General features: G+C 45.5%; 2 protein-coding genes across 14 annotated transcripts in view; one reads left to right on the top strand and one right to left on the bottom strand.

The window, feature by feature from the left end:
* The window catches only part of WDFY4 (WDFY family member 4), a 299,923-nt gene that overhangs the window by 216,301 nt on the left and 59,897 nt on the right, over window positions 1–23,725 (top strand). For all 6 annotated transcript variants that reach the window (XM_023648250.2, XM_023648246.2, XM_070264996.1 and 3 more), the window contains 2 exons: window positions 1,632–1,717; window positions 3,225–3,287. In XM_023648250.2, the coding sequence (XP_023504018.2) occupies window positions 1,632–1,717; window positions 3,225–3,287 (149 nt within the window). The remainder of the gene's footprint in view (window positions 1–1,631; window positions 1,718–3,224; window positions 3,288–23,725) is intronic.
* LRRC18 (leucine rich repeat containing 18) overlaps window positions 9,718–23,725 on the bottom strand; it is a 29,949-nt gene continuing 15,941 nt past the window's right edge. For 3 of the 8 annotated variants that reach the window (XM_023648272.2, XM_070265008.1, XM_005602723.4), the window contains 2 exons: window positions 14,028–14,888; window positions 9,718–10,905 (listed from right to left, as the gene is read on the bottom strand). In XM_023648272.2, coding sequence (XP_023504040.1) covers window positions 10,884–10,905; window positions 14,028–14,791 — 786 coding nt within the window. In that variant the 5' untranslated portion in view covers window positions 14,792–14,888 and the 3' untranslated portion in view covers window positions 9,718–10,883. Of the gene's footprint in view, window positions 10,906–13,885; window positions 14,889–23,725 lie in introns of those variants that run through there. The other 5 variants (XM_070265031.1, XM_070265035.1, XM_070265038.1 and 2 more) reach the window with 2 other exon arrangements.

The raw sequence follows: 23,725 nt of genomic DNA, 5'->3' as shown, positions 1-23,725 counted from the left end.
AGAAAGGGATGAGTGGAGCATGCTCCCTCCAACCCCAGTTGTTCCGGGCAGTGTCTGACCTTGGCTCTGCCACTTTGGCACAATTGGGTACCTCTCTGGGCTTCCATTTCCCTCCAGCGCACAGGCAAGAAAGTCATGTCTTCTCCAACATTACATATACGGTACTTAACACATTTTTTGGTGCATAGTAAGTATCAGAAATTATTTTTTATGATTATATGTCAACCATAGAGGTTGTATATAGTAACAAATGGTTATCAGCAAGCGAGTTTCTTTCCCCCTAGTAAACGGTGATTGTTTCCAGATGTTGGTTAGCCTGAGAGTGGTGGAAGCCAGAAGTGGGAGGGCATGTGAATATGGCCAAGTCTGGGGGCGGGGTGGGAGCAGTTTGTGAGCAAAGCCACCATTTGTCCAGCCCTGCATTCCCCTGGAAGACAGTCAGAGCCTGGCACTCAAGGTTGTCAGAGCAAGCTGTAGTCTCCACAGATTCTATATTCATCATCTATTTGCACATTAGTTGTATTTAATTTGTAGAAAAAAAATCCAAGGTTCTTAGGTGCCCCTGCAGGGGAGAGGGGGTTCACATGGTCCTCACAAACACTTTCCTTCTGCCCCGGAGCGTGATGAACTGGACTTTGAGAACTCATTTCAGCCAGGACCCGACTCAGTTGTTGGATGCTGAGCTCCATCTCTGAGTCCGACCCTTACCCACCCCGTCTGCCCCGCCGTGCCCAGGCCTCACCCCTCCCCGGCCCTCCCTCCAGCCCTGAGAATTCTCTCCCTGATCCCATCTCATCCCTAAGCCTCATCCTATCTGTGGACTCATTCTCTGGCTATTTCAAGTCTGTTATTTACAAAGCATGGATTGGAAGGGAGGAGGGAAAGGAAACCATGTGGAGTCCATTTAGGCATTAACCAAATACCCTAGAAAAGACTTTGCTGTCAGTGTGGCCACATCCAAGTGGCTCAGAGAATGGGCTTAGCAAAGCGCCCTGTGCCTCCGAGGCTGTAGTCAGCATCCGATGCTGCCAAGCTTGGGAGCTGCACCCACCCAACCTGCTCCCCTGGTGTTTTTGGTAAGATGACCGTTTGGTTCAAGAAACCAAACCCTTGACCCGGAAGTGAAAGTGTCTGAAGATGTCACTGGGCACTTTCCTGCCTTTGTCAGCCCCTGGCTTGTCCTGGGGCGGGGCTCTTGCTTCCTGCCTTAGGCAAAGGAACTCTGAGGTCTCCTGCCCCCCTACCCATGCTGCGGAGACTCTGCACATCACTTTGACCCAGGGGTTCATACTCCCCGCCGCTCCCCACCCCAGCCTGGTGGGAGGTTGGGAGGACAAACCAGGAAGGGTTGCCTGCATCAACCTAGATAAAGAGGTAAACTGAGGCAAGCTCGAATTACCAGAAATTGAGTTTATTCAGGAATAGCAGAGGAAGAACAATTGGGGAAACTCATGCTGTGGCAGTCCATTGAGGGTTTGGGGGGGCTGTATTTATGGGCAAGGAGTGCAAATAGGGGAGTCTAGCCAGAGTCCAAACAGCAAGTTCATTCTTGCTGCCAGTGGCTCTGTTGCCTGGGGGGCGTCTCCGTTCAAGGAAACTTCAGGAGCAGTAAAAGAGGTTTTTCTTTATAGGGCATCGCCCTGGAGATCTTTTTCCGAAATGGATATTCCAAGTTTCTTGTCTTCCACAACAATGATCGGAGTAAAGCCTTCAAAAGGTAAGGGTTTGAAAAGCCTCCTCTGAGGAAACTGATCAGGAACCGAGAGCAGAGGAAGAGAGACTGCTCAGCTGTGTTCTCAGGAGAATTGCTCTCAACCCACAGCAAGCAGGAATTAGGTTAGACACAAGGCAGAACTTACGGACTCAGAGAGCTGTTGAATTACGGAACAAAGTAGAGAGAAGTCTCTAGAAGTGCCTTCTCTGAATCCTGGGAAACAGGCTCCACTTTCCGGACTGAAGTGGTTACCATAGTTGTGACTGAAGGGAGAAAAAAATTGTGCAGACACAACATATTTAAGAAAGCGGCTGTTTAATGAGCCTTCCAGAATTTTCTGGCTTTATTTTCTAATTTTCCAAGGGATTTTTTTTTTTGGCTTAATCTTTCTTTTTGATCCCAGTTGCCAATTTCAGTTGTTCTAACTTCATACTTCATTGGAAAGAATTCCAAACAACTGTTTCCCCATTTCTGCACGGAACATCTTTTTTCTTAAAGAGAGAAGCCTGCTGTTTTCATTCTCTTCTCCCAACGGATTGATCAATCTAAGAAACTGAAGCTAGTGTCTAAATTTTTAATACTGGTGGTTATTTATTTTTTATTATTAAAATTATAGATAAAAGATATTTGTAGGGAATCTAAATGGGCCATAAACAGACCACATAGAAGTTAGGTTAACAGTGAGGGTGGTTATGTTCGGCTCCACTTTGGGCTGGAAACTCTGAGATGAGAATGGACATCCCTGGCCTGAATGTCCAGGGTCATTTTGTGCTCAGAGGGTCTAGCCTTGCCTTACTGTTGGTCCTGGCCCCTCACTGGCCCTGGGACCAGCTGCTTGGTCCAAAGGGCAGGGCCAGAGTGGAGCAAAACAACTCCCACAGAGGGGCCGTCTGCGCCAGCTCTGCGCGCGTCTCCGCTGACCCTGAGCCTTCCTCTGCGGGTCTTCCAAGGACCGCTGTTACACGGCCTCCTCAAGTTGCGTCCACGCTCCGTTTCAGACCAAACTGAAGAAGGAGACGTGCAATGCTGAACCTCACCTTCATCGTCTCCTGTCACTTCTGTGTGTTAAAGTTTTGCACAGTTAATCTGGAAATCGTATCCATCCGCAGCTCAGGCAGTGAACGCTGCCTGACTTCACGCCACTCTGCTCAAGGAGGCTTAAATTAAGATGACATGTGTCCCCGGTGTACAGCAGCGGTTGCTGAAATCCGCAACGGGAATGTCCAGTGCCTGGCCCAGGGGAGGCGTCTAAAACACGCAGTTTTTGTTATAACTGTTGTCCTCTGGTTATCATTATTATTACTGAGGCTAGGGTGTGCGATGCCAGAGGGTGCCGAGGAGGGGGTGCCTCAGAGGTACACCCAGGCCTGGTGTTCACCATCAGGGGGCAGGATGAGGCCTGGAGGGGCAAGAATGGACCCAAATCTTGCTTGGCTCTGAAAATATCTCCCTGTTGGTGGAGGAGTCTTGACTCTGCTGATAGAAGGATGCTTTTTCCCTTCTTGTTTAGCTTCTGCTGTTTCCAACCCGGCTTGAAGGCGAAGGGCGTCACGGAGGAACCCCTCACTCTCAGGTAACGGGTAGGGTGGAGCCCAGCCGCTCTCTGCGTGTGGTGCTGGCCTCGCTCTGATTTTCTTCCTTTGCCTGATGCTGCTATACAGAAGTCATGCAAAGAGCACATCAATCTGCCTTCCTGTAGATTTTTCTCTCTCCCATCCCCACACGACCCTCGTCCTGCTCCTGCAGTTCCTTCTGCCGATTAAACCTCTACAAATAGACTTGAAGTTCCACGTGCTCTGTGGCTTTTTCAAACCCAAATGGCAGGAAGTGGGTCCTCCGCCTGCGGTGGCTGGGGGCAGGTTGCCTGTAGAGGTGTCAACCCAGGCCCAGCCTTGGCGTCAGGCCCTCGGGTCGGGGTGTGAGCCATCCTGGGTCTGTCCTTCCTGTGTGAGACCCTCCGAAAGCTCAGACGCTAAATTAATGGATGGAGGTGCACAAATCAGATGTGAATTGATGACTCAGTGATGTGGATTGATGACTCAGTGATGTGGAACGTCTTTCCCATTGAATGGACTGCTTCCAGCTCCTTCCCCAGGTGCGCTTTCCAGGTACCCAGTTCTCCGGAAGGTGAATTCCAGATCAGCACGTGCTTTTGTTTCACTTAGGAATGGGAATAGAAGAAGAAGGTGGTTGCTGGCGTTCTCCAGGCGTCTGTGGAGACAGGGTGGGACGGGTGTCCACAGGAGTGCTATTCAAAATATTTTTAATGACTGTGGGTACCACCAAGTCATTCAGAATTATTTATCAATTGCTTATGTGTGGTGTTTCCAGCTTGACAGAGTAACAAGCAAAATACTCAAAATTTCGCATCCTTGTTGAGTTTACATTCTCATGAGTAAGACAGAAAACAATGTAAATGAGTGAACTACAAAGCATATTAGATAAAGATGAGTATAAGTATAAAAAGTAAAGTAGATGGAGGTGGGAGTTGAAATCTGAGACGGGATGGTAAGGGAAGCCCTCACCAAGAAGGCTGTGTTTGAATTTAGACTTGAACAAAGCAGGGAAATAAGTGATGCAGACAACTGGGGAATGAGCATTTCAGGCCAAGGGAAGAGCAGAGCAAAGCTCCGAGGGGAGCGTGGCGGGCTCCGTTGGGGCCAGAGTGGTTGGGATGCAGGAGTCTGGGGGAGGAGAGGGGAGAGGGTTAACGGGCTAGTTCAGGTGAGTCTGGGGGCTCATGGTAATGGTACTGGCTTCACTCTGAATAAACGGCAAGTACTGGAGGGATGATATGACCTAAGTTGGATTTTAAAAGACTCACTCTGGCTGCTGTGTTGAGAATAGACCACAGGAGGTCAAAGGCAGAAGCTGGGAGACCTAACAGATGATGGTGGCCTGGACCAGCAGGGTGGCAGCAAAGATGGTGGGAGGTGCTTGGAGGATGGATGAGTTTTGAAGCTACACCTGATGGGTTTGTTTGTTGACCAATCAAGTGTGGGGTATGTGTGTGTGAATGAGAGAACTTAGGGATAAGACCAAGGATTTAGGTTTGAGCTATTGGAAAATGAAGCGCAGAAGACCACAGAAGAACTACTTGGAGTGTGGTGGATATCAGGAGCTCAGCTTTGGCCACGTTGATTCTGAAATGACTGTCAGACATCTGGGTGGCGATGTCGTGTAGGCCATTGGATGTGTGAATTTGGAGTTCCAGGGTGCGGTCCAGGTGAGAGGTCTACTTGGAACAGTATTTACAGCGTGAGCCCGGACAGGCTCACCAAGAGAATGAGTGCAAGTGGAAAAGAGGTTTAAGAATTGTGCCCTGGGGCACGCCAGCCTTCAGAAGTTAAGGACATGGGGGCAGCCAGCCAAAAAGACTGAGAGGTTGTATCCGGAAAGATAGGAGGAACTGCAGGTGTGGACGATATCCTGGAAGCCAGATAAAGTGTTTCAAGGAAGGGTTGGTCAACTGTGTTTCTGATCACATGTTGGCAGGCTGAGTAGGATAAGACTTGAGAAATGACCATTGAATTTTGCAGCATGGGGGTCATTGATGACCTTCAAAGGACCAATTAGAGTGGCTGCCGGCAGAAGCTCTCTGTTGTGCCAAATAGTAACCCTTCAGCTGGTAGACTGTGAGGAAGTCCAGGGCTTGCCAGCGAATGATCCAGGAGGCCCAGGGAGCGGTGGGCCACTGGAGGTGGGGTAGCTGTTTACCAGCTGGTATGGACATAGACCAATAGTTCAACAGTGGTACAGCCCGAATTGTGCATATCAGGGGAGTACCAGCCCTGGTGACCTCGTATTGTTTATGTTTCATATAAACCTTCATGTCCACACTTGGATTTCTCTGCAACATTTCAGGGCAAGTGATATAAAGCCATTTCAAACTAACTGAAGCAAGAAAGAGGGTTCGTCACCTCACATACCTACAGACCCACAAAGGTCCTGCTCCAGGTGTGGCTGGCTCTCCGGGCTCAGTAGGTCCACAGGGTGCTGTGGCTCTCCATCTAGCAGTGACGATTTCCCCTGGGTTGGCTCTGTTCTCAGCAGACTGTCCCAGCATAGCAGCATCAACGTCCCCACAGCTCCAGGCTGACAGTCCGGTACCGAGGAATCCCTCTACGTGAGGGATGCTCTGTCCCAGTGATTTTACCAAAAATCCCCAAAGTGCTTTTCATTTGCCCAAGTTAGGTTGGTCCATCCCAGATCCAGTCAAGTGCTTTCATAGGCCAGATCAGGGTCACATGTCCACCCACCTTCTGGGAGTGGGGTCAGTCCCACCCAACAACATAGACCAAACTGAGAGGGGGGTGGTTCCCCAGAAGAATCAAGGCTCTGTCATCACAAGAGGGGAGAATACTGAAGGGTCAATGAAAGCAGTTGGCCATCCACTGCTCCAAGCAGAGAGCTCCCCCAGGACCACGGCACTCAGGAGCTATACGTCCATTCTCTTTCTCCCCGGAACTTCTCTCTCCTTGCATCAACTTTGACACGAGCCACTTGGCTGACTCCATTTGTCTCTGCAGATCACTGTCTTATAATTATATATGTAATATCACTCAGTGGTCACGTGGCTGTCCCTACAGTTGTGAGTGGACTCTGTCCATCCCTGTTCTGCTGTTCTCAGATTGTCTGTAGGGATGTTTTGCCCCAGCGATGCATACCTTTAGCCACACAGGTAAGCTTCTAAATTTCTGTCCCAGATAGGGAGGGAGCAGCAGAGGAAGAACGCAGAAGAGGAGCTAAATCGTAGCTATGGCCACTAAGCTGGGGGTCTGTATAAAAATGACCGTCAAGTGGCAGGAAGATAATTCTCGATCTGGGGATGAGTCAAATGGGTGGAAATTACTCCTAACTCAATCATAAGGATGACCCTGGACACCAGCTTACGCACCACCTCACACCTGTGGGACAGCTGGTCACTGTGCTCATTTTACTCGAATTGTGTTTATCTTCTCCATCGTGGCCAGTGAGCCCATTGGAGCAGGCTCTTCCAGGGCCATTCTCTGCCTGCCTGGCACAGCCCCAGCGCAGCTCCAAGCACAGAGACCCTTGGGAAATATAAAATGGGAAAGCTGCCAGTGTCAATTGGGAACAGTGCACAGTGCTCCAGAGAAATGCAGAGAAAAGCTCACGGAAGATGAGCTTCAACGGAATGAGGAAGCCCCAGTGAGAGTGCTGGTCCCAGGCTCTGAGACCATGTAAGCCACCAGAGCACATGGCAAGACTGCTACAGCAGCCAGCTGTGGGCTTTGAGACCAAACTGACTTGGGCTCAGAGTGGGTGCTCGATAAATGTTATCATCCCTTTGCTTAGTTTCAGAATCACCTGGTATGTATTTTAGGCATGTTTCTGGAACGGTTGATTGAAAACAGGTGGGTGGTTGTGCTCTCAGCTCTTTTGCATCTCTCCTTGCCAGCCCTTCTCCCACCAGCCACATTGTGCCTTCAGGGGCTTCAGGGAGGGAGGGCAACAGTGGCCCCCAGCCTTAGGAGGGCTTGGCTGGCCGTTGCCACATGCCTGGAATGAACTTGGTCATTTTCCAGTTGGATTACCAAGGGCAATGCCTGGTTCCCACAGTGAGTCTTGATAAACGCCTAGCTGCTATTCGGATGCTGGCGCACATGAGCTTCTCATCTCTGAGGGAGGTGCGTGGTCCATCCTGAAGGTTTTCAACTGGCCCAAGATGCTTGACTTGGGCTACAGGTTTTCATAACTTCAACCTCCAGCTCTTGGTGACTGATGTGGCCCCTCTGGAGGCCATCCAGGAAACCAGAGCTTTTGGGTACCAGAGTTTTGCCTACAATTCCAGTGGCAATGGCTGCTTCTGTAACTGAATTCTGAGGAGGATCTGTGGGCCCAAATCCCAACTGGAGAATACTTGCAAAGCCCTGGATGAACTTGGAACCCATAATCCATCTGTGTGTCCCCCTGGTACAAGACTAGACCATTCTGAAGGCAGCATGGGGCATAGTCAGACATCCGTGGGGAGCCAGGCTCTGCAGGGCTGTAGGGGCTTCTGATATAAAGCCAGCCGGAGCCCTTGGGTGAGTGTCTAGATGGCTCCACCATGTTAGACACAGGCAGGCTCTGCTGAGATGTGAGGGGGACCAGGTGGAAAAACAGAAAGGCTATATCCGAAGTCAGGAGTGGGCGGCCAGTTGAGAATGTCCATGTGAACAAACACACATCCTTAGACTTAAGTTATCGGTACCCTTCCACAAAGGGTTGAAAACAGCTTCAAAATTAAATATACAATACAATGATCCTTTAAAAGTTACCTTAAAACTCCTTTAAAGGAGAAAAAAAAATAGATATGGTCAGGTGCCTAGAGTGATTGAGTTACTCAAATTGTCCTGAAACTAAGAAAAACAAAACAGTTGTGCTGGCTTACATCATTTTCCAGGGACAGATAAGAAGAAACAGAGGGTTTCTGTGACCTTTTTTTATTTTTCTGGAACATTCTTTCTCTTGGTGCTGAATATCAAATTTGTCCTTGTCTAAAGAGTAGTGGGTCCCAAGGAAGGCAATTTCTCTTTTTATAAAAGATGAAAAGAGACCACTACAGAGTGTAATAATTTTCTGTATTGATTCTCTGAAAAAGTAGGGCCCTGACATCTGGACTTATTTCTGGACAGACATTTCTCTGGGACGCTAGCCTGACCTGGCTCAGTTAGCTTGCTTCCCAGTGGTCTCAGTTCATGTTGAGCCCAGAGCTGAGAAAACTCAGAGATGTGCAATTCTAGGATGCCTGTCTGGCTCTTGCTTGCTCAAGTCTCTGTTGCACACAGGTCTGGGATGCTCACTTGCCGTGTCACCAAGGCAAGAGTGTCCCTGGGCCAGACGAAGCTGTTGAGCGTAAGGCAGTGCTTGTGTTTGGGGCCTGCTTGCATCTGGGTGTTTGTAATTTCTTAAATGTTCTATTGTACAGCTTCCTTAAATATAATGTGTAGGGTGAAACTCATTTCTTGGTGAGAAGTTGAGTGTCAGAGTTTCCTTTATAGTTTATCTTTGAATGATAATGAAGGACAGAGAACTTAGAAAACCAACCATAAGAAGCTATAAATTCCCCAAAGATGATCTTCCGGGATGATCAGTCACACCCGCAGAGGCAGCACTGATGGCCACATGGGGGCTAAAATTCAAGTACCCCTCCTCCCCACCACTTCTGCTCCTTCAGCCCTGCCCATCAGAGGTCAGCACTGTTGATCGGCTGGCAGGCTAAGAATCTGTAATGTACATGATCACTTTCATAAAGAGAACTTCAGCTCCACCACTGGGGAGAGAACCCTGCTCCTTGGGCTTCTCGGTAAAGCACAAGGGAGGGCAATTGGAGAGACTCAGACCCCCAAGTTTAGAGCAGAATTGCTAGAACCAGAGGTGAACTAAACAACCTGGTGGGGTAATGAGCGTCCCAGCGTTTAGAAGCTTTTCACATTCTTGGCTCAATGGGCACAGGCAACAGAGCTCGGTGACCTTCAGTAGGTGGTGCTCAGACCTTCCATATTACTCTTTGTCCTTCTTGCTCATGTCTCCTCTTGGCTCCATCCTTAGCCATGACCTTAGACCCATTTCTAGGCAGAAGCCTGACTTAAGCCCCACTCTCTGCACCAAGCCTGGTGTCCTTCCAGTAACACCCAGTCGTGTTGCTTCCATGAGGGTAGGGGCAGGGGTGTGAAAACTCAGAACTGTGAAGAGAGCAACTTGCTGGTTCCAGGTCCCCCACCCTACTTGCTATTTGTGCCCAGCCATCACCAGAGCCCCTGGAACATGGATAGAGAATCCATGCATTGTCTTTTCATTATTTCAGCATCTTTCTTAGGAATCTTCAAGGACAAAGTCAACGGATAACTTTAGATTGGTCCACTGAACTGAGGTTGTGGTCCTCTTTCTCGTGAAATGCCTTAACTCTGGGATGGTTGAGGAACGTTAAGGTTGTCATCAATTAGCACTTGGCAGATGTACAAGGATCTGTTTATTGCTGCATCTAGGCTGCAAGATGGTTTTTAATTTTTTTTATTTGAAAATAACTATGGGTTCACAGGAAGTTGCAAAAATAATACACGTAATTTCCCACAATGGTTACATCTTATGTAACTATAGTAAATTTCAAAACCAGGAAATCGACATTGGTACAATATGTGTGCATAGTTCTGAGTCATTTTATCATACGTGTAAACTCATGTAACCACCACCACTATCAACATACATGATGATTTTTATCACTACAAAGACATCTGTTGTGCTACCAGTTTATGGTCATGCCCGCACTCTGCCACCCCCATCAGGCTTAAAGTCTGGTACCCACTCATCCGTTTTCCATCTCTACTTTTTCATTTAGAGATTGTCCTATAAATGGAATCATAGAGTATGTGATCTTTGGAGATTGGCCTTTTTTACTCATAATAATCCCATTGAGATCCATCCACGTTGTTGGCTGTATCATTGGTATCATCCTTTTCATCTCTGAGTAGTATTCCATGATATGGCTATGCCAGAGTTTTTTTAACCATTTGTCTATTGAGGAAATTTGGCTGTTCCTAGTTTGAGCCTTTTACAAATAAAGAAGACTGTTTACATTTAATGTAATTATTAAAATGATAACAGATAAATCTGCCATATTATTTTTTGTTTCCTATTCTTTTCCCTGTCGTTCATTTCTCTTTTTTCTTTTTCCTGCCTATCTGTGCATTACTGAAAGACTTGTTAAAATTCTACTTAGATTTGTCTATAGCATTTTTGAGTATATTTCTTTATATGAATTTTTTGTATAAGTTTTAGTTGCTGGAGGTGTTGCATTATATATAATTGATCACAGGCGACTGGTGTTGAGGTTTTAACAGTTCAAGTGAAATGTAGAAACCCTAAGTCTTTAAGTCTTAAAGTCTTCTTCTAAATCTTGGCCTATAATTCTTATCTATCATTTTATTAAATATTTCCTTTCAATACCTTAAGAAAACCATACCAAATATTTCCCAAAGTCATTTTCACACGCAGATGTCCTAAAGCAAAGAGAGACAAAGTGAACGTAAGACACGAGTCAGTGGCTTGGCCAGCACCAGAGAGCCTGGCTTCCAGAACGTTCCCCTGCCGCGCTCTCTCTTCTCCCGCAGAGCTGTTTGTTCTTGTTGGCTGACTAGTCTTCAGGTTTCGGCCATAAGCTACTCTAGGGAGATGCTGAGCATACCCTGCGGATGGAGACACAAGGCTGAGGCAGTTACTCCAGGTCATGGGGGCAAAACACAGCAAGGGCAGAGGTCAGACGGGGGTCACCTAGGTCATGCCCGGCTTTCGGAGGAGGTGGTGACTGGGTTAGCGTGAATAGGGTTTTCATTCTATGAGGAAAGAGAAATCCCATGGTCTTCCTATCAAGTGTTTTGAGACCTAATACAATTTCCAGGAAATAAAAGTGACTGGTATTTTAGAGCATGAAGGAATGTCAACATCAAACCTTTTCCCTGACAGAAAAAGAATTAAAATGTAGAAGGCGACTCCCGATGATCTCTATCGCCAGGCTTTGCTTCATCCGCCTGCCAGGGTTTCCTGGCTGACAAGGCGTCTAACGTGAACATTTCCTGCAGCAAGTCAAAGCCCCCGCCCGTTTAGTTCTCAATCCTGGTGAAGTTCAGTGCCCTTACGACCCCTTCCTGAGACATGGCCAGAAGCATGAAAGCGTAACAAACAGCGGGGTGGAGAATGGTACATCAGTGTTACCTTGCATGCCCACCACTCAGTCGGCAGTGAATCCAGGAGAGGTGGCTGGAGAAGGACTTTGAGGACCAAGTGCAGTGGGAGAAGTGGGCTGTGATGGAGCAGGAGACGGAGTAGAGGGGCAAACCCACGGCCTTCCAAGGGGCACGGGGAGATCTTTTATCTTAACTCCTGTTCTTTGCTCATCTTTTTTTATGACTAAGAAGGGAACACTCATTCTAAAGAAAAAGTGTCTCAAGGGGGAGGAATGGAAATGGGCGGGACCCAAAATAACAAGCCACCCCTCCCAGTTTGGATCATGTGCCCCTGCGTGGATTCTGTCCTTCCTGGGTCAGAGATGAAGCAGCTAAAGTAGCAGGATGGCTGCCTTAGGGAATTGTTCAAGGCCCAACAGCCTAGTGGTGGCTCCTGAGCCTAAGACACAACATCTCATCAGGCACTTCACACATGCAACCACTCTGTTCATCTTCCAAAGGGCTTCTAATAAATTACTTCAGACATTAAATGCAGAGAAAAATGTAAAGATGATACTCAGTGCTGGCAAGGGTGCAGTGAAGCGGGTTCATTTGATGGCAGATATATAAGTATGTGTAAACTTTTTACAACTACTTGATAGTATGCATCAAAAATTATTTTAAAAACCACACCCTTTAACACAATATTTGCAATGATGAAGCTATACCAAGGAAATAGTGCGAAATATGTTAAAAATCTTAATTATGCAAGCATTCATCACAGAACTATTTCTATTAGTGAAAAACCAGAAACAACTTAAATGCCTAACAGTGGCTTATAGTTATGTATATCCATGTTTAACTATTTCGCAGATATTTTAAATTATGGTTATTAAGACTGCGTAACAGCATGGGTTTCAAAGCAGGATAAAAATGACGTGACTGCTATAATTTTAACTACATATAAAAATAGACACAGAAAAATAACCAGTAAAGAAACCTGTCAGTATTGTAGCTGGCTTACGTGGTGGAACTGTGGATAGTTTAAGCTGTTATATTTAAAACTGTGTTGTGGCTTTGTTACTTTTATGATGGAAAACATTTAGTAAAGGGGAAAGCTGAAAAAGGGATTTTGAATCTCGATCCTCAGAGATTTTGGAAATATGGTAAAGTTGTCACAGCTAAGCATTGCAAGGGAAGATAAGCAGTGAGGAAGGAAGAAAGGAACTCTGCTGTCTGCTGTGGTTAAAATGTGAACAATAAGCTGGTCCCACTGAACAAAGGGACATCCCTTAGGGCTTTCCATTGACCTCTCTGGAACTTGCCACCAACACGGGAAAGTCTTGATTTTTCGAAAAAAAAAAAAAGCTTTCCTAAGGATTTCTTTCTTTTAGGCCATGTGAAGGTGCGAGTGAGTGGTACAGAGAAAGCTCTCAGCTACTGTGAGGAGTGACTCTGCCCTTGTCACTTCTGCCAAAAGATCTAGTGTGACCAGGGACACTGCCCAAGGTGGTACTGAGCACTGACTTCTCTGGAGTACCTACTCTGTGTGCCACCTGCTTTCGATACACAGTGACCTTTGGGATTGGAGCCAATGTCACTGCCCCTTTACAGATGAGGGAACCAAAGCGAAATGAGATACCCAAGAGATGGCAAGCAAGAAGCAGAGCTTCCCTGGACTTAGATCTTCCAACTCCAGAATCTTTGGCTCTTCTTTATACCAGGCCAGCCCTGCACATCATCCAGCCCTGATCTCGTAACTTCCTCAGACAGTGACGTTCTGCCCTGTCTTCTTTCAACTGATCTTTCCTAAAGGTTGCATAGGGCGAGCCAAGCTTCCCCTCACTGGACATAGTCCCTGCTCCTAGCACCATGCTTAATACCGTATTTATTTATTGACTGCATCAACCCATACCTGCACCCATTCTTCCTCTTTCGGACTCCCACAAGGGTCCGAAAAAGCGTTGGACATAATAAGATGGACGTGCAACCTCATTCATTTACAGCCAGTCATAGGCTCCAAGTTTAGTCTAGAAAGCCCCCAGAGCAAATGATGCAAGCGCAGATGAGAAAAAGATGGTACTGCTTTGAGCCCAAGATGTCACCTGCCAATACTCAATGATAATATCTGTCCAGCTCTGTGGCCCAGGTTTATCCCCTTCCCAAACTGAGTGTCTGTCTGCCCTCCTACCAACCCATGCTCTGAGATTCCTGACCTTTGAAGCCCTGACCCAAAGCCTTCCCACAGGACAAGCCCACATTCGGGAGCTGATGGTTGGTTCTGAAATGTATGTGCTCATGAGACTAAGAGTGTGCTGGCAGTATCAGGTGCCCGAGCCACCAGCTGTAAGCAGGAGAGTTCTGGGGCAGAAGAGAGATGGATGGCCCTTTTCTGACTCATCGTGCCTGTATGTGTGGGTGTGCACATGCAGAGAAGAGAGAAACGTGCGGAATGGCAAAGAACGAAAAGCCCGTCAGTCAACAAAATCACAAGGCAAGGAAGTCGGCAGAGGTGTTTTATGGGCTAGGCTGGAGGAGCTATTGCAGTCATGGGGGAGTCCCTCAGTTTCCTGGGGAGGCCACCCACTGCCATCTTCCTTCCCTCCCTTTTCCCTTCCTGCCCCAGGATCAGGGTCCCAGGTCACCTCCACTCCTCCTGGGACTCCTTGGCCATGGAGTTGGGCGCGATCAAACTGGAAAAGATGGCCTTTCTGGGTGTCGCTGTGGCCATGTTCTTTATTTTGTTCAGCTTGTCCCGGGCCAGCTGGCATTTTCTCAGGCAAGGCCCACACAGATCCTTCTCATCCACTAGATGTAAGTTGTCCAGCCTTTTGATGGAATCTACGAACGTATCCGACTCTTCTGGTTTGGGAAAGGGGTTTCGCTTCGTGTTCAGCTTTTTCAGCTTCGGGAGCTTGACGATGCTGTGGGGAATGCTGTTCAGCAGGTTGTCGTGGAGGCCCACCTCATGGAGCTCCTTCAGAGCGCCCAGCGTGGTGGGCACGCTGTCCAGGTGGTTCAAGCCGAAATTCACAGTGCGGATGTTCTTGAGCTGGTTGAGCTCCACTGGCAGCCCGTTGGTGGTCAGCCTGTTGTTGCTGACATTGAGGTAGAGCAGAGTAGTCATCTGGCCAATGGACTCGGGGAGCTTGTCAATGTAGTTGCTGTGCAGGTCCAGCCATCGTAGATTCTGGAACTTGGAGATGGAGTCAGGGATCTTCCGAATCAAATTCCGGCTGAGGTCGAGCTCGTCCACATCATTCAGTCGCAGAATACACTTGGGAAAGTTGGTAAGTCCCATCTTGCTCAAGTCAAGGCGTTTTCTCCCATCAAATGTGACTTTGATACAATTCTTGGCCACCTTGAGGGTGATCTTCTTGCCCTTGGGGACTTTCCCGCCCTTGGCCATGTTGTTTTAGTGAGGGAGTATGTCTGAAGTATGTTGTTCTGATCGGGAGGTGATTAGTTTGAGGAAAAAGTCACATGAAACTGCTAGAAGATATACTCTGATGGGAAGAAAAAAATATCTAGTTAGGAGGTGCTATAAGTGTACTGGATTCCCCCCGAATCACAGTGTTTTGCTCCTTAATAGTTTAAAAGGAGAGAAAGAGGAGAGTGGAGAGAAGTTAGGGCATCAACAGAAGTAACCTAGGCAAAGACCTTCAGCAAACTCAACGCCCTCTTCAGATCTCAGTGTTCTGAGATGTAAAATGGGAGGCTCAGGGCTGGCCTGAAGGATGCTCGATGCCCCTCCGGCTGTGCCATTCCCTAACTTAGGAATCTCCCCATGGTCCTGGACTTTCACATATTCCTTCCTCCCCTTGCCCGGGGCCACGTGTGCATGTGTGTTCTTGGAAATTACCACTTGCCAGACCCTCACATAAATCTAGGGTTTCCTTTGAGTTATCCCACCAATTCCCGGGGTGGGTCTGCTGAGTTCTCAGAAGCAGCATAGTCTAGGTATAAGGGAGTAAGGTGGGAGTTAAGACGGACTTAAGCATTACATCTTTCTTGACCTTCTGAGCGCAGAGGAACCAGTCAGGCCTTGGCTACTATACCTGCAGGGTAACAGGAGCAGCACAGAAAAGTCTTTTGCTCAGCCCACGAGTAAGAGGATGTGCCTATACCATGCCCATGAGCATGGAGGGGGCCAGGGTTGAGCCTGGCAGAACATAAAAGAGAATGCTGCCTTTTCCCACCTCCCGCCCCCCTCCCTTCCTCCTCTTACATCCTTCACACTGAAATTCACCCGTAGACCCCTCCGCGTGGATGGGCGTGTGATAGTTATGACTGCACTGTACGGAGAAGCAGGAGGTACAGCGTGAGGGGTAGATTCTGGCCTCAGGATGCTTGGTGTAGAAATCCAGCTCTGCCACTAACTACTCTCTCAAATTATCAGTGCCTCAGTCTCCTCATTTGTGAAAACAGTCCCCTTACAGGGCTCTTAGGCATTGTAAATGATCTAAACCATAAAGTGCTTACAACAGGCCCTAGCACACAGTATAAGCTTGATTAATGTTAACTGTTAAATATGATTGTCAGGAGCTTTGGGTATATTGATTTGAATCCTCAACAACCCAGCAAGAGCCATAGAATTATCCCCATTGTAAAGGGAGGAGGACTGGGGCTGGGGAGTGAGGCAGGTCTGCCGCTCGAAGACGATGCAGACTGTTCTGTCCTGGCCTAGAGGCTCTTTTCTTTTCTAAATCTTTGTGTCTCTTGCTTGCTGATTTTCTATTTCGGACCAAGCTCCCACGGCAGACAGAAGTGTGCTGTCAGGAGGCAAATGCTTGTGTTGCCTCCATGTCCCCCCAGGGGTGGGCGGGAGGGGTGCCCTGGCGTTTCTGTACTTCATCATTCAGGCCCTTTATCAGGAACGAAGTTCATACGACACATGAAGCGCCAGCACTCAGCTGTGTGAGCCCATTATCACGTTCTCCTCATACAATAATCCTCAGTGTCAAGGGGACGTGGGTAAAAATTGCCTTCCGCTTACTATAATTGCTTACGATGAATCCCACTACAGTCATGGGCCATATAACGATGTTTCAGTCAACGACAGACTGCATGTATGACGGGGGTCCCGTAAGATGAGTACCATACAGCCTAGGTGTGTAGTAGGCTATACCATGTAGGTTTGTATAAATGCACTCTGTGATGTTCACACAACCACGAAATCACGTAACGCATTTCTCAGAATGTGTCCCCACCCTTAAGCGATCCATGACTGTATTGCCACTCCCAGGTGAAGGTCACAGGGTCGCACTCTGGCAAGTGCTGCTGCGTCAGACCCTCTTGGGATGGATGGAGGTCTCTATGGTGAGGCATTGAGAGTGCTCTCAGCTCCCAGCAGCATTGCGTTCTTTTGAGCAGGACTTGTAAGCTGAACCTGTTCTTTAAAACAATGGACCAACCACATTCATGCATAGTTGGCTGGTCACCAAAGGCGGGCCTGTGTTCACCAGAACTGAAGTTTCTATATGATGCAGCTCTGAGGAACCAGATGGGATAAAGCAGCTTAAAAATGACAGCTGGGGTTCCAGTCACAGTTGGGATGGAGTAAGTGCCCTCCGTCCCATCTCGCTCATTGAATGCAACTGAAGACTCTAGACAGTGTGCGCCAGCTGCTCTCTCAGTTCTCTGAAGAGAAACAGACAGACTGGAGATGGAACTCAAAAGTAAGACCAGCTTTGCACTGGGGATGATAGAATGATTTCCAAGAAAAGCTTTTCTCCCTGGCCAAGGAACAGGCAAGGGGGCCTTTTCGGGTCAGCGAGAGTGAAGCAGATCTGGTTTTTCTTGGTTTGTTTTTTCCCTTCTCTCCCGCCTCAGCCCCGGGCACTCCTGTATCGCTGGAGTCAGCCAGGCCAGGCAGGCACTGAAAACTGAGGGAGGAAAACAGTTGTCACTGACAAACTGTGGTCCCAAGAACATGGAGGTTGTTTTTTTTCTCTCTGTCCTACTGCTACTTGGCCCTGGAGGCAGAAACAGTGGCAGAAAGTATACAGCAGATTTAGAAACAAAATCCTGGATTTCTAGTCAGCAGACCACGGTTGGGGGTGGGGGGGGCGGGGTTGCATCTCCTGGGGAGGCACAAAGTATTGGAAAGATTGCAAAGAGGTGAGAGTTTAATAAAGTTGTATATGAACTTCTGCATGTGCCCTGAGCTGGACGAAACCCTGAACAGAGTCTTTAGTACCCTGAACCCAGGCTTTGAGACTTGAGCTAAGAGCGAGACCACTGTGCAGGTGCCAGACTCGTGCCTGAGGGGTAACATGAGGGACTGATTCAAAAGGCACTGGCAGTTCTTTGAAAACTGAAAGGACATTATAACCACAGTCTGTAGTATCTACAGAAGGTTTGCCAGAACTTGTAGCCTGTGGTTGCCTGCTAAAACATATATAGATCCATGTTGATATCGACATATGGATATATCCTAGAAGAAGGACGGGAAAAAAGAGTTGTGGTGCAGAAAATTTGAGGGAAAATGGATAAAAAACTTCCAAAAGTTGGTGAAAGACATAAAAATTACAGCTGCAGGAAGCTCAGTGAACTTCAAATAGGATAAACTCAAAGAAATCCACACTTTGACACATAATCAAACTGATCAAAATTAAGAAAAATATTTAAAAGCTGCAGAGAAAAATGACACATAACCTACAGGGGAACAGCAATACGAAAGACCACATGTTTCTTGTTAGAAACCGTGGAAGCGTAAGGTACTGGAAAAATCTTTTTTAAAGTGCTGAAAGAAAAGAATTATCAACCAAACAGTGGATAAAGGCATCCTTTATGAACAAAGGCAAAATAAAGACAGTCTCAGATGAATGAAAAATAAAAGGATTTGCCACTAGCTGAGCCGTTGTGAAATAAATGCTAAAGGAAGTTCTTCAGATGAAAGGAAAACAATGCAGTGGTCCCCCCTTAGCCACTGGGGTATGTTCTAAGACCCCCAATGGCTGCCTGAAATGGCAGAAGGTACCGAATCCTATATATACTATGTTTTTTCCTATGCATACATACCTGTGATAAAGTTTAAAAAATTAGGCATAGTGAGAGATTAACAACAATAACTAATATCAAAATAGAACAGTTATAGCAATATACTGTAGTAAAAGTTGCCATAGATCTTAGCAAACTCGGCATCCAATTTTTTTTCATATTATGTCGAGAACTTTCACCTTTTCACTTAAAGGAAGCGCCTTACGGCTTCTCTTTGGTGTGTCCCAATTGCAAGCATCGCTTTGGGGTCGTTGTTAAGTAAAACGAGGGTTACTAGAAGACAAGCACTGTGCCACCATGACAGTGATCTGACAACTGAGATGGCTGCTAAGTACTACCGGGCGGGTAGCATAAACCATGCAGATACACCAGACAAAGGGGTGATTCAGGTCCCAGGCAGGACTGAGCAGGACCGCGTGAGGTTTCATCGTAGTACCTAGAATGGTGCGCAATTTAAAACTTAGGAATTGTTTATTTGTAGAATTATCCATTTGATATTTTTGGACCGTAGTTGACTGCAGATAACTGAAACCTCAGAAAGAAAAGTCACGGAGAACGGGGGACTACTGTACTAGAGAGAAACGTGGACTTTGGGAATATGTGGTAAATACAGTAGACTATTTTTCTCCTTTTAAGACCTTTAAAATATGTGTGGTGGTTGAAAGTAAAAATTATGACACTGTCTGATGGGGTTTTCAGTGTATGTACATGGAATACATATGACGACTACAACATAATGGGGGATGTTAATGGGACCTATATGGTACAGGTAAGGTTTCGCAATGCTTTTGAAGTGGTAAAATGTTAATTTTAAGTAGGTGTGGAAAATTATGTATACTTTGATCTCCAGAGCAATCACCAAAACAATATTTAAAGAGACACAGTAAAAAACTAAATATATAAATTAAAATGAAACAGTAAAAATAATTCAGATGATCTAAAAGAAAGCAAGGAAAGGGAAATGAGACAATCAAAAAACTATTAAAACAGTAGACCTAAATTCAATCATATCAATTTGACTCACATTAAATGAAAATGACTTAAACAAACCAATTAAAAGCATAATTATCAGAATGGAAAATAAAAGAAAAAGACCCAATTATATGCTATCTATAAGAAATCTACTTTAAATAAAAGTTAAACTAAAAGAATGGAAAAAGACCTACTATGCAAAAACTAAAGGGAAACTGGAGTGACTTTATTGATATCAGGCAAAGTATATTTCAGAGCATGAAAATTTACCTGAGATTAGAAAGAACACTACATAATGATAAAAGGGACACTGTACCAAAAGATACAAAAATCCTAAATGGGGATGTGCTTAACAACAGAGCTTTGATATAAATGAAGCAAAAACTGATAAAATGGAAAAAAGAAATGGACAAATCTATAATTAGAGTTGGAGACATCAACACTTCTCTGTTAAAAATCAGTAAAACAAGTAGAGAGGAGATCAACAAAGAACAGGGTTTCTCAACCTTGGCTCTCTTGACATTTGGGGCTGGTTAATCCTCGGTTGTTGGCAGGGGTGGGGCAGTGATGGGGGAAGGACTGTCCTGTGCATTGCAGGATGTTTAGCACCAGAAGACCAGAAGATTCTACCCGCTAAATGCCAGTAGCGCTCTACTAGTTGTAACAACCAATAATGTTTCTAAGCATTGCCAGCTGTCCACTGGGGGCAAAATTGCCCTCAGATGAGACCTACTGGTGTAGAAGAACTGAACATTACCATCAGCCAACTGGATCTAATTGATGTGTATAAACCCCTGTATCCGGTAAGAGAATACACATTCTTTTCAAGTGCACGTGCGACATTCACAAATACAGACTGTATTTTTGGACATGAAACAATCCTTAACAAATATAAATGAATAGAAACCACACAAACAATGTTCTCTGAAAATAATGGAATTCAATTAGAAATCAATATCAGAATGATAACTGGAGAATCTCCAAATAGTAATTAAACATATTTATAAATAATCCATGAGTCAATCCGAGAAGTCTCAATGGAAATTAGAAAATATTTTGAACTGAACAAAAATAAAAGTAGAACATATCAAAACTTACAGTATGCAACAAAAGCAGGATACAAGGGTAATATACAAAACCCCTCTGAATTTCTATATAGTAGCAATGAACAAGCGGAAACTGAAATTTGAAAATAATGGTGCTTCAAAAAATAAAATACTTATGTATTTCACATAAGTAACAAGAATCTGCAGGATTTCCCTGATAAAAATTACAAAACACTGATGAAAGAAAGCAAAGAAAATCTAACTAAATAGAGAAACATACCATGTTAATGAATGGGAAGACTTGATATCTTGATGCCACTTCTTCCCAAATTGATCTAAAGATCAATGTGATTCCAATAAAAATTATGGCAGGATTATATGTACATATGAATGAGCTGATTCTAAAATTTATATTGAAAGGAAAAGAAACTAGAAATCTGAAAGAATTTTGAAAAAGAAAAAGAAAATTGGAGGATTCATGCTTCTCTATTTTAAAACTTCCCATGTAATTACAACTTGTGGTATTGGTGAAGGGTAGGATATGTAGCTCAGTGAAATAGAAAACAGAGCCCGGAAATAGATCCACATAAATCTGGCCAGTAGGATCAGTCAGTTTTTGACAAAAGCTCAAAGGAAATTCGATGGAAAAACAAACTTTTCAACAAATGATGTTGGAACAATTCGTTACATCATGAAAATAATTGAATCTCAACCTAATGAAATTAACTCAGATTAACTCAAAATGGATCATAGATATGAGTGTAAAATGTAAAACCATTAAACTTTTAAAAGAAAACATAGGAGAAAATCTTCATGACCTTGAGTTAGGCAAAAGTACAATCCATAAAAGAAAATGTTGACAAATTAGACTTCAACAAATTATAAAATTTTTGCTCTGTAAAAACGAAACCAAAACCCAGAACTGTTAAGAATGAAAAAACAATCTTCAGACTGGAAGAAAATATTTGCAAATCGCATATCCAACAAAGCACGAGTATCCAGAATCTATAAGGAACTCAAGGTCAACAGTAAGAAAGTAAACAATGCAATGAAAAAAATGCCCAAGAGATTTAAGACATTTCCCCATGGAAGTAATGTGGTTGGCAAATAAGCCCATAAAAAGTTGCTCAACATTATTAGTCACTAGGGAAATGCAAATTAAAATCACAATCAGATACCGCTACACAGTTATTAGAATGTCTAAAATAAAAAATAAAATATAAAAACCAATAGTAGGAAGATTCGGTGATAATGTGGAACAGCTAGAGCACTCATATATTGCTGATGGAAATTCAAAATGCTGCCATCACTCTGAGAAATAGTTTGACAATTTCTTATAAAATTAAGCATAGACTTATTATGTGACCTGTCATTTCCCCAAGTAGGTATTTACCCTAGAAAAACAAAAACTCAGATTCAATTGAACAAGCAAAAACTTGTTCAATGCGTTTATAGTTTCTCTATTCATAATTGCCAAAAATAGGAAGAAAAAAAAACAAATGTCTTTCAGTGGGTGGGCGGATAAATAAATTGTGGCATATCCTTATGATGGAATACTATTAAGCATAAAGAGGATGAATTTCTGATGCGAATAACAACTTGGATGAATCTCAAAGGCATTTTGCTGAGTAACAGAAGCCAATCTCAAAAGTCTACATAGTGAATGATTGCTTTCTATGACATTCTGGAAAAGGCACAATGATAGGTACAGAAAACAGGTGGATGGTCACCAGGAATTAGGGGTGGGAAAGGTTTGATTATAAGGGAGCAGTTTGAGCGTGGGGACTCCCGGCGAGTTTTCTGGGGTACTGGAACTGCTTGTATCCTGATTGTGGTCGTAGTTACATGAAGCTGTTTATATGTTAGAGCTTCGAGAGCTGTATACAAAAAAAGACAATTTTACTGTAGGTAAATTAAAAAATTTCATAAAACCTTAAACATATTTGGGGCCCCATATTCTATTTCTGTCACTCTTACTATGGCTGCTTGCTCAGCCTGGCTTTGAAGTCTGTGACTTTTGATGCTCCCACTCAGCCCTGTTCTGCTCCATAAAGGGCATCCACGTGTGTACCATGTGAGCACTGCAGTGGAACCATGTATGTGCGCATGTTCACTCTGCAGGGGACAGCTATGCATAAGGTGATGTGCCAGAAAAAGTGTCCTACTGGCTTGAGTTAAAATCTTAATTAAAAAGAAGATGGACAGAGATTGGGGGAGCCTGTGTTCTGATCGTGTTTATCAATGACTACTCCTCACGGTCGGGTTACTAGATTAGCAAATAAAATTACAAGATTCCAAGTTAAATTTGAGCTTCAGATAAACACCAGATAGCTTCTAGTATGCATATGTCTCAAACATCGCCTAGTTCTGTATTTTATTTGGTCGCTCTATCCCATGGGCCTGGACAAATAGTAAAGTTTCCTTTGACCCTGATCCCTATTAGTCTGTTGGGACTAATTTAAGCTGAGTCCATGTGCTTATCCCTGCATTCTTTCATTTGTTCACTCCCTCAGCAAGTGTATCAAGAGCCTTCTATGTACCAAACCCCTGTGTCACGCAGGTGAGCAATACCCAGGGCCAGGCCCCAAACTCAGAGACCTAAATCTAGATTGTGACTGATGCTGGCCACCGGATTCCCGGGAGCACCCCAAAGCCTGGGCTGTCTTTTGTATTTCTTATATTTAAGATGAAGTTCAGCTCAGGGAGGCCAAACATGCTAAGCACGGGTTAGAGGGGCGCTGGATGGGAAGGGTGCTTCCAGTCGACTGGAGCTCAGTCGGCAGGACTCAGCTGAGCCTGCCCCCTACAGCCCACCCACACCGTGAGAGGAAGCCCTCCCAGCGCTGATGAACGATGGGGAGGAAGCAGCCGGGAGCTGTCTGCAGATTGTCTCCGTTAAGGAGCTTCCCTCTGACAGACCCCTTGGCTCTGAGCCTCCTTATTAATCACTCACAAGTCAGAGTAGGGGCTGGCTGGGATATTGCCCTTCACCTCCTCCCCAGTCTGTCTGGGTCCCCAGACAGCCCCAGGCCAGATGAAGCAGGATCAGGTGCCACCTCCTCATGCCTCTTCTCAGGGCCGCCTTCCCTGGCTGGGACCCTTGCTCTTGCTTCTGGAGGGCAGGCTATGTTGGGCTACTCTGGGTCCATCTGGACCCCCAAAGCTGCTGAGTGCTACTAGAAGCAGATGAGTGCCAGGAGCCCCCAGAGACAAGAACATCCCTTCTCTCATTCAAACCTGAATGGTCAGCATCCTGCCCAGGTCTGCCCATTGAGTAGGAGCGTAGGTGTTCACAAAGGAAATGTGAAAGAGACGGTCTTTTG

Source organism: Equus caballus, chromosome 1, assembly GCF_041296265.1.
Source record: "Equus caballus isolate H_3958 breed thoroughbred chromosome 1, TB-T2T, whole genome shotgun sequence".
In the NCBI taxonomy this organism is placed as follows: Eukaryota; Metazoa; Chordata; class Mammalia; order Perissodactyla; family Equidae; genus Equus; species Equus caballus.
Note: the sequence above shows the minus strand (reverse complement) of the source record. Positions and strands in the feature narration are given on the sequence as shown.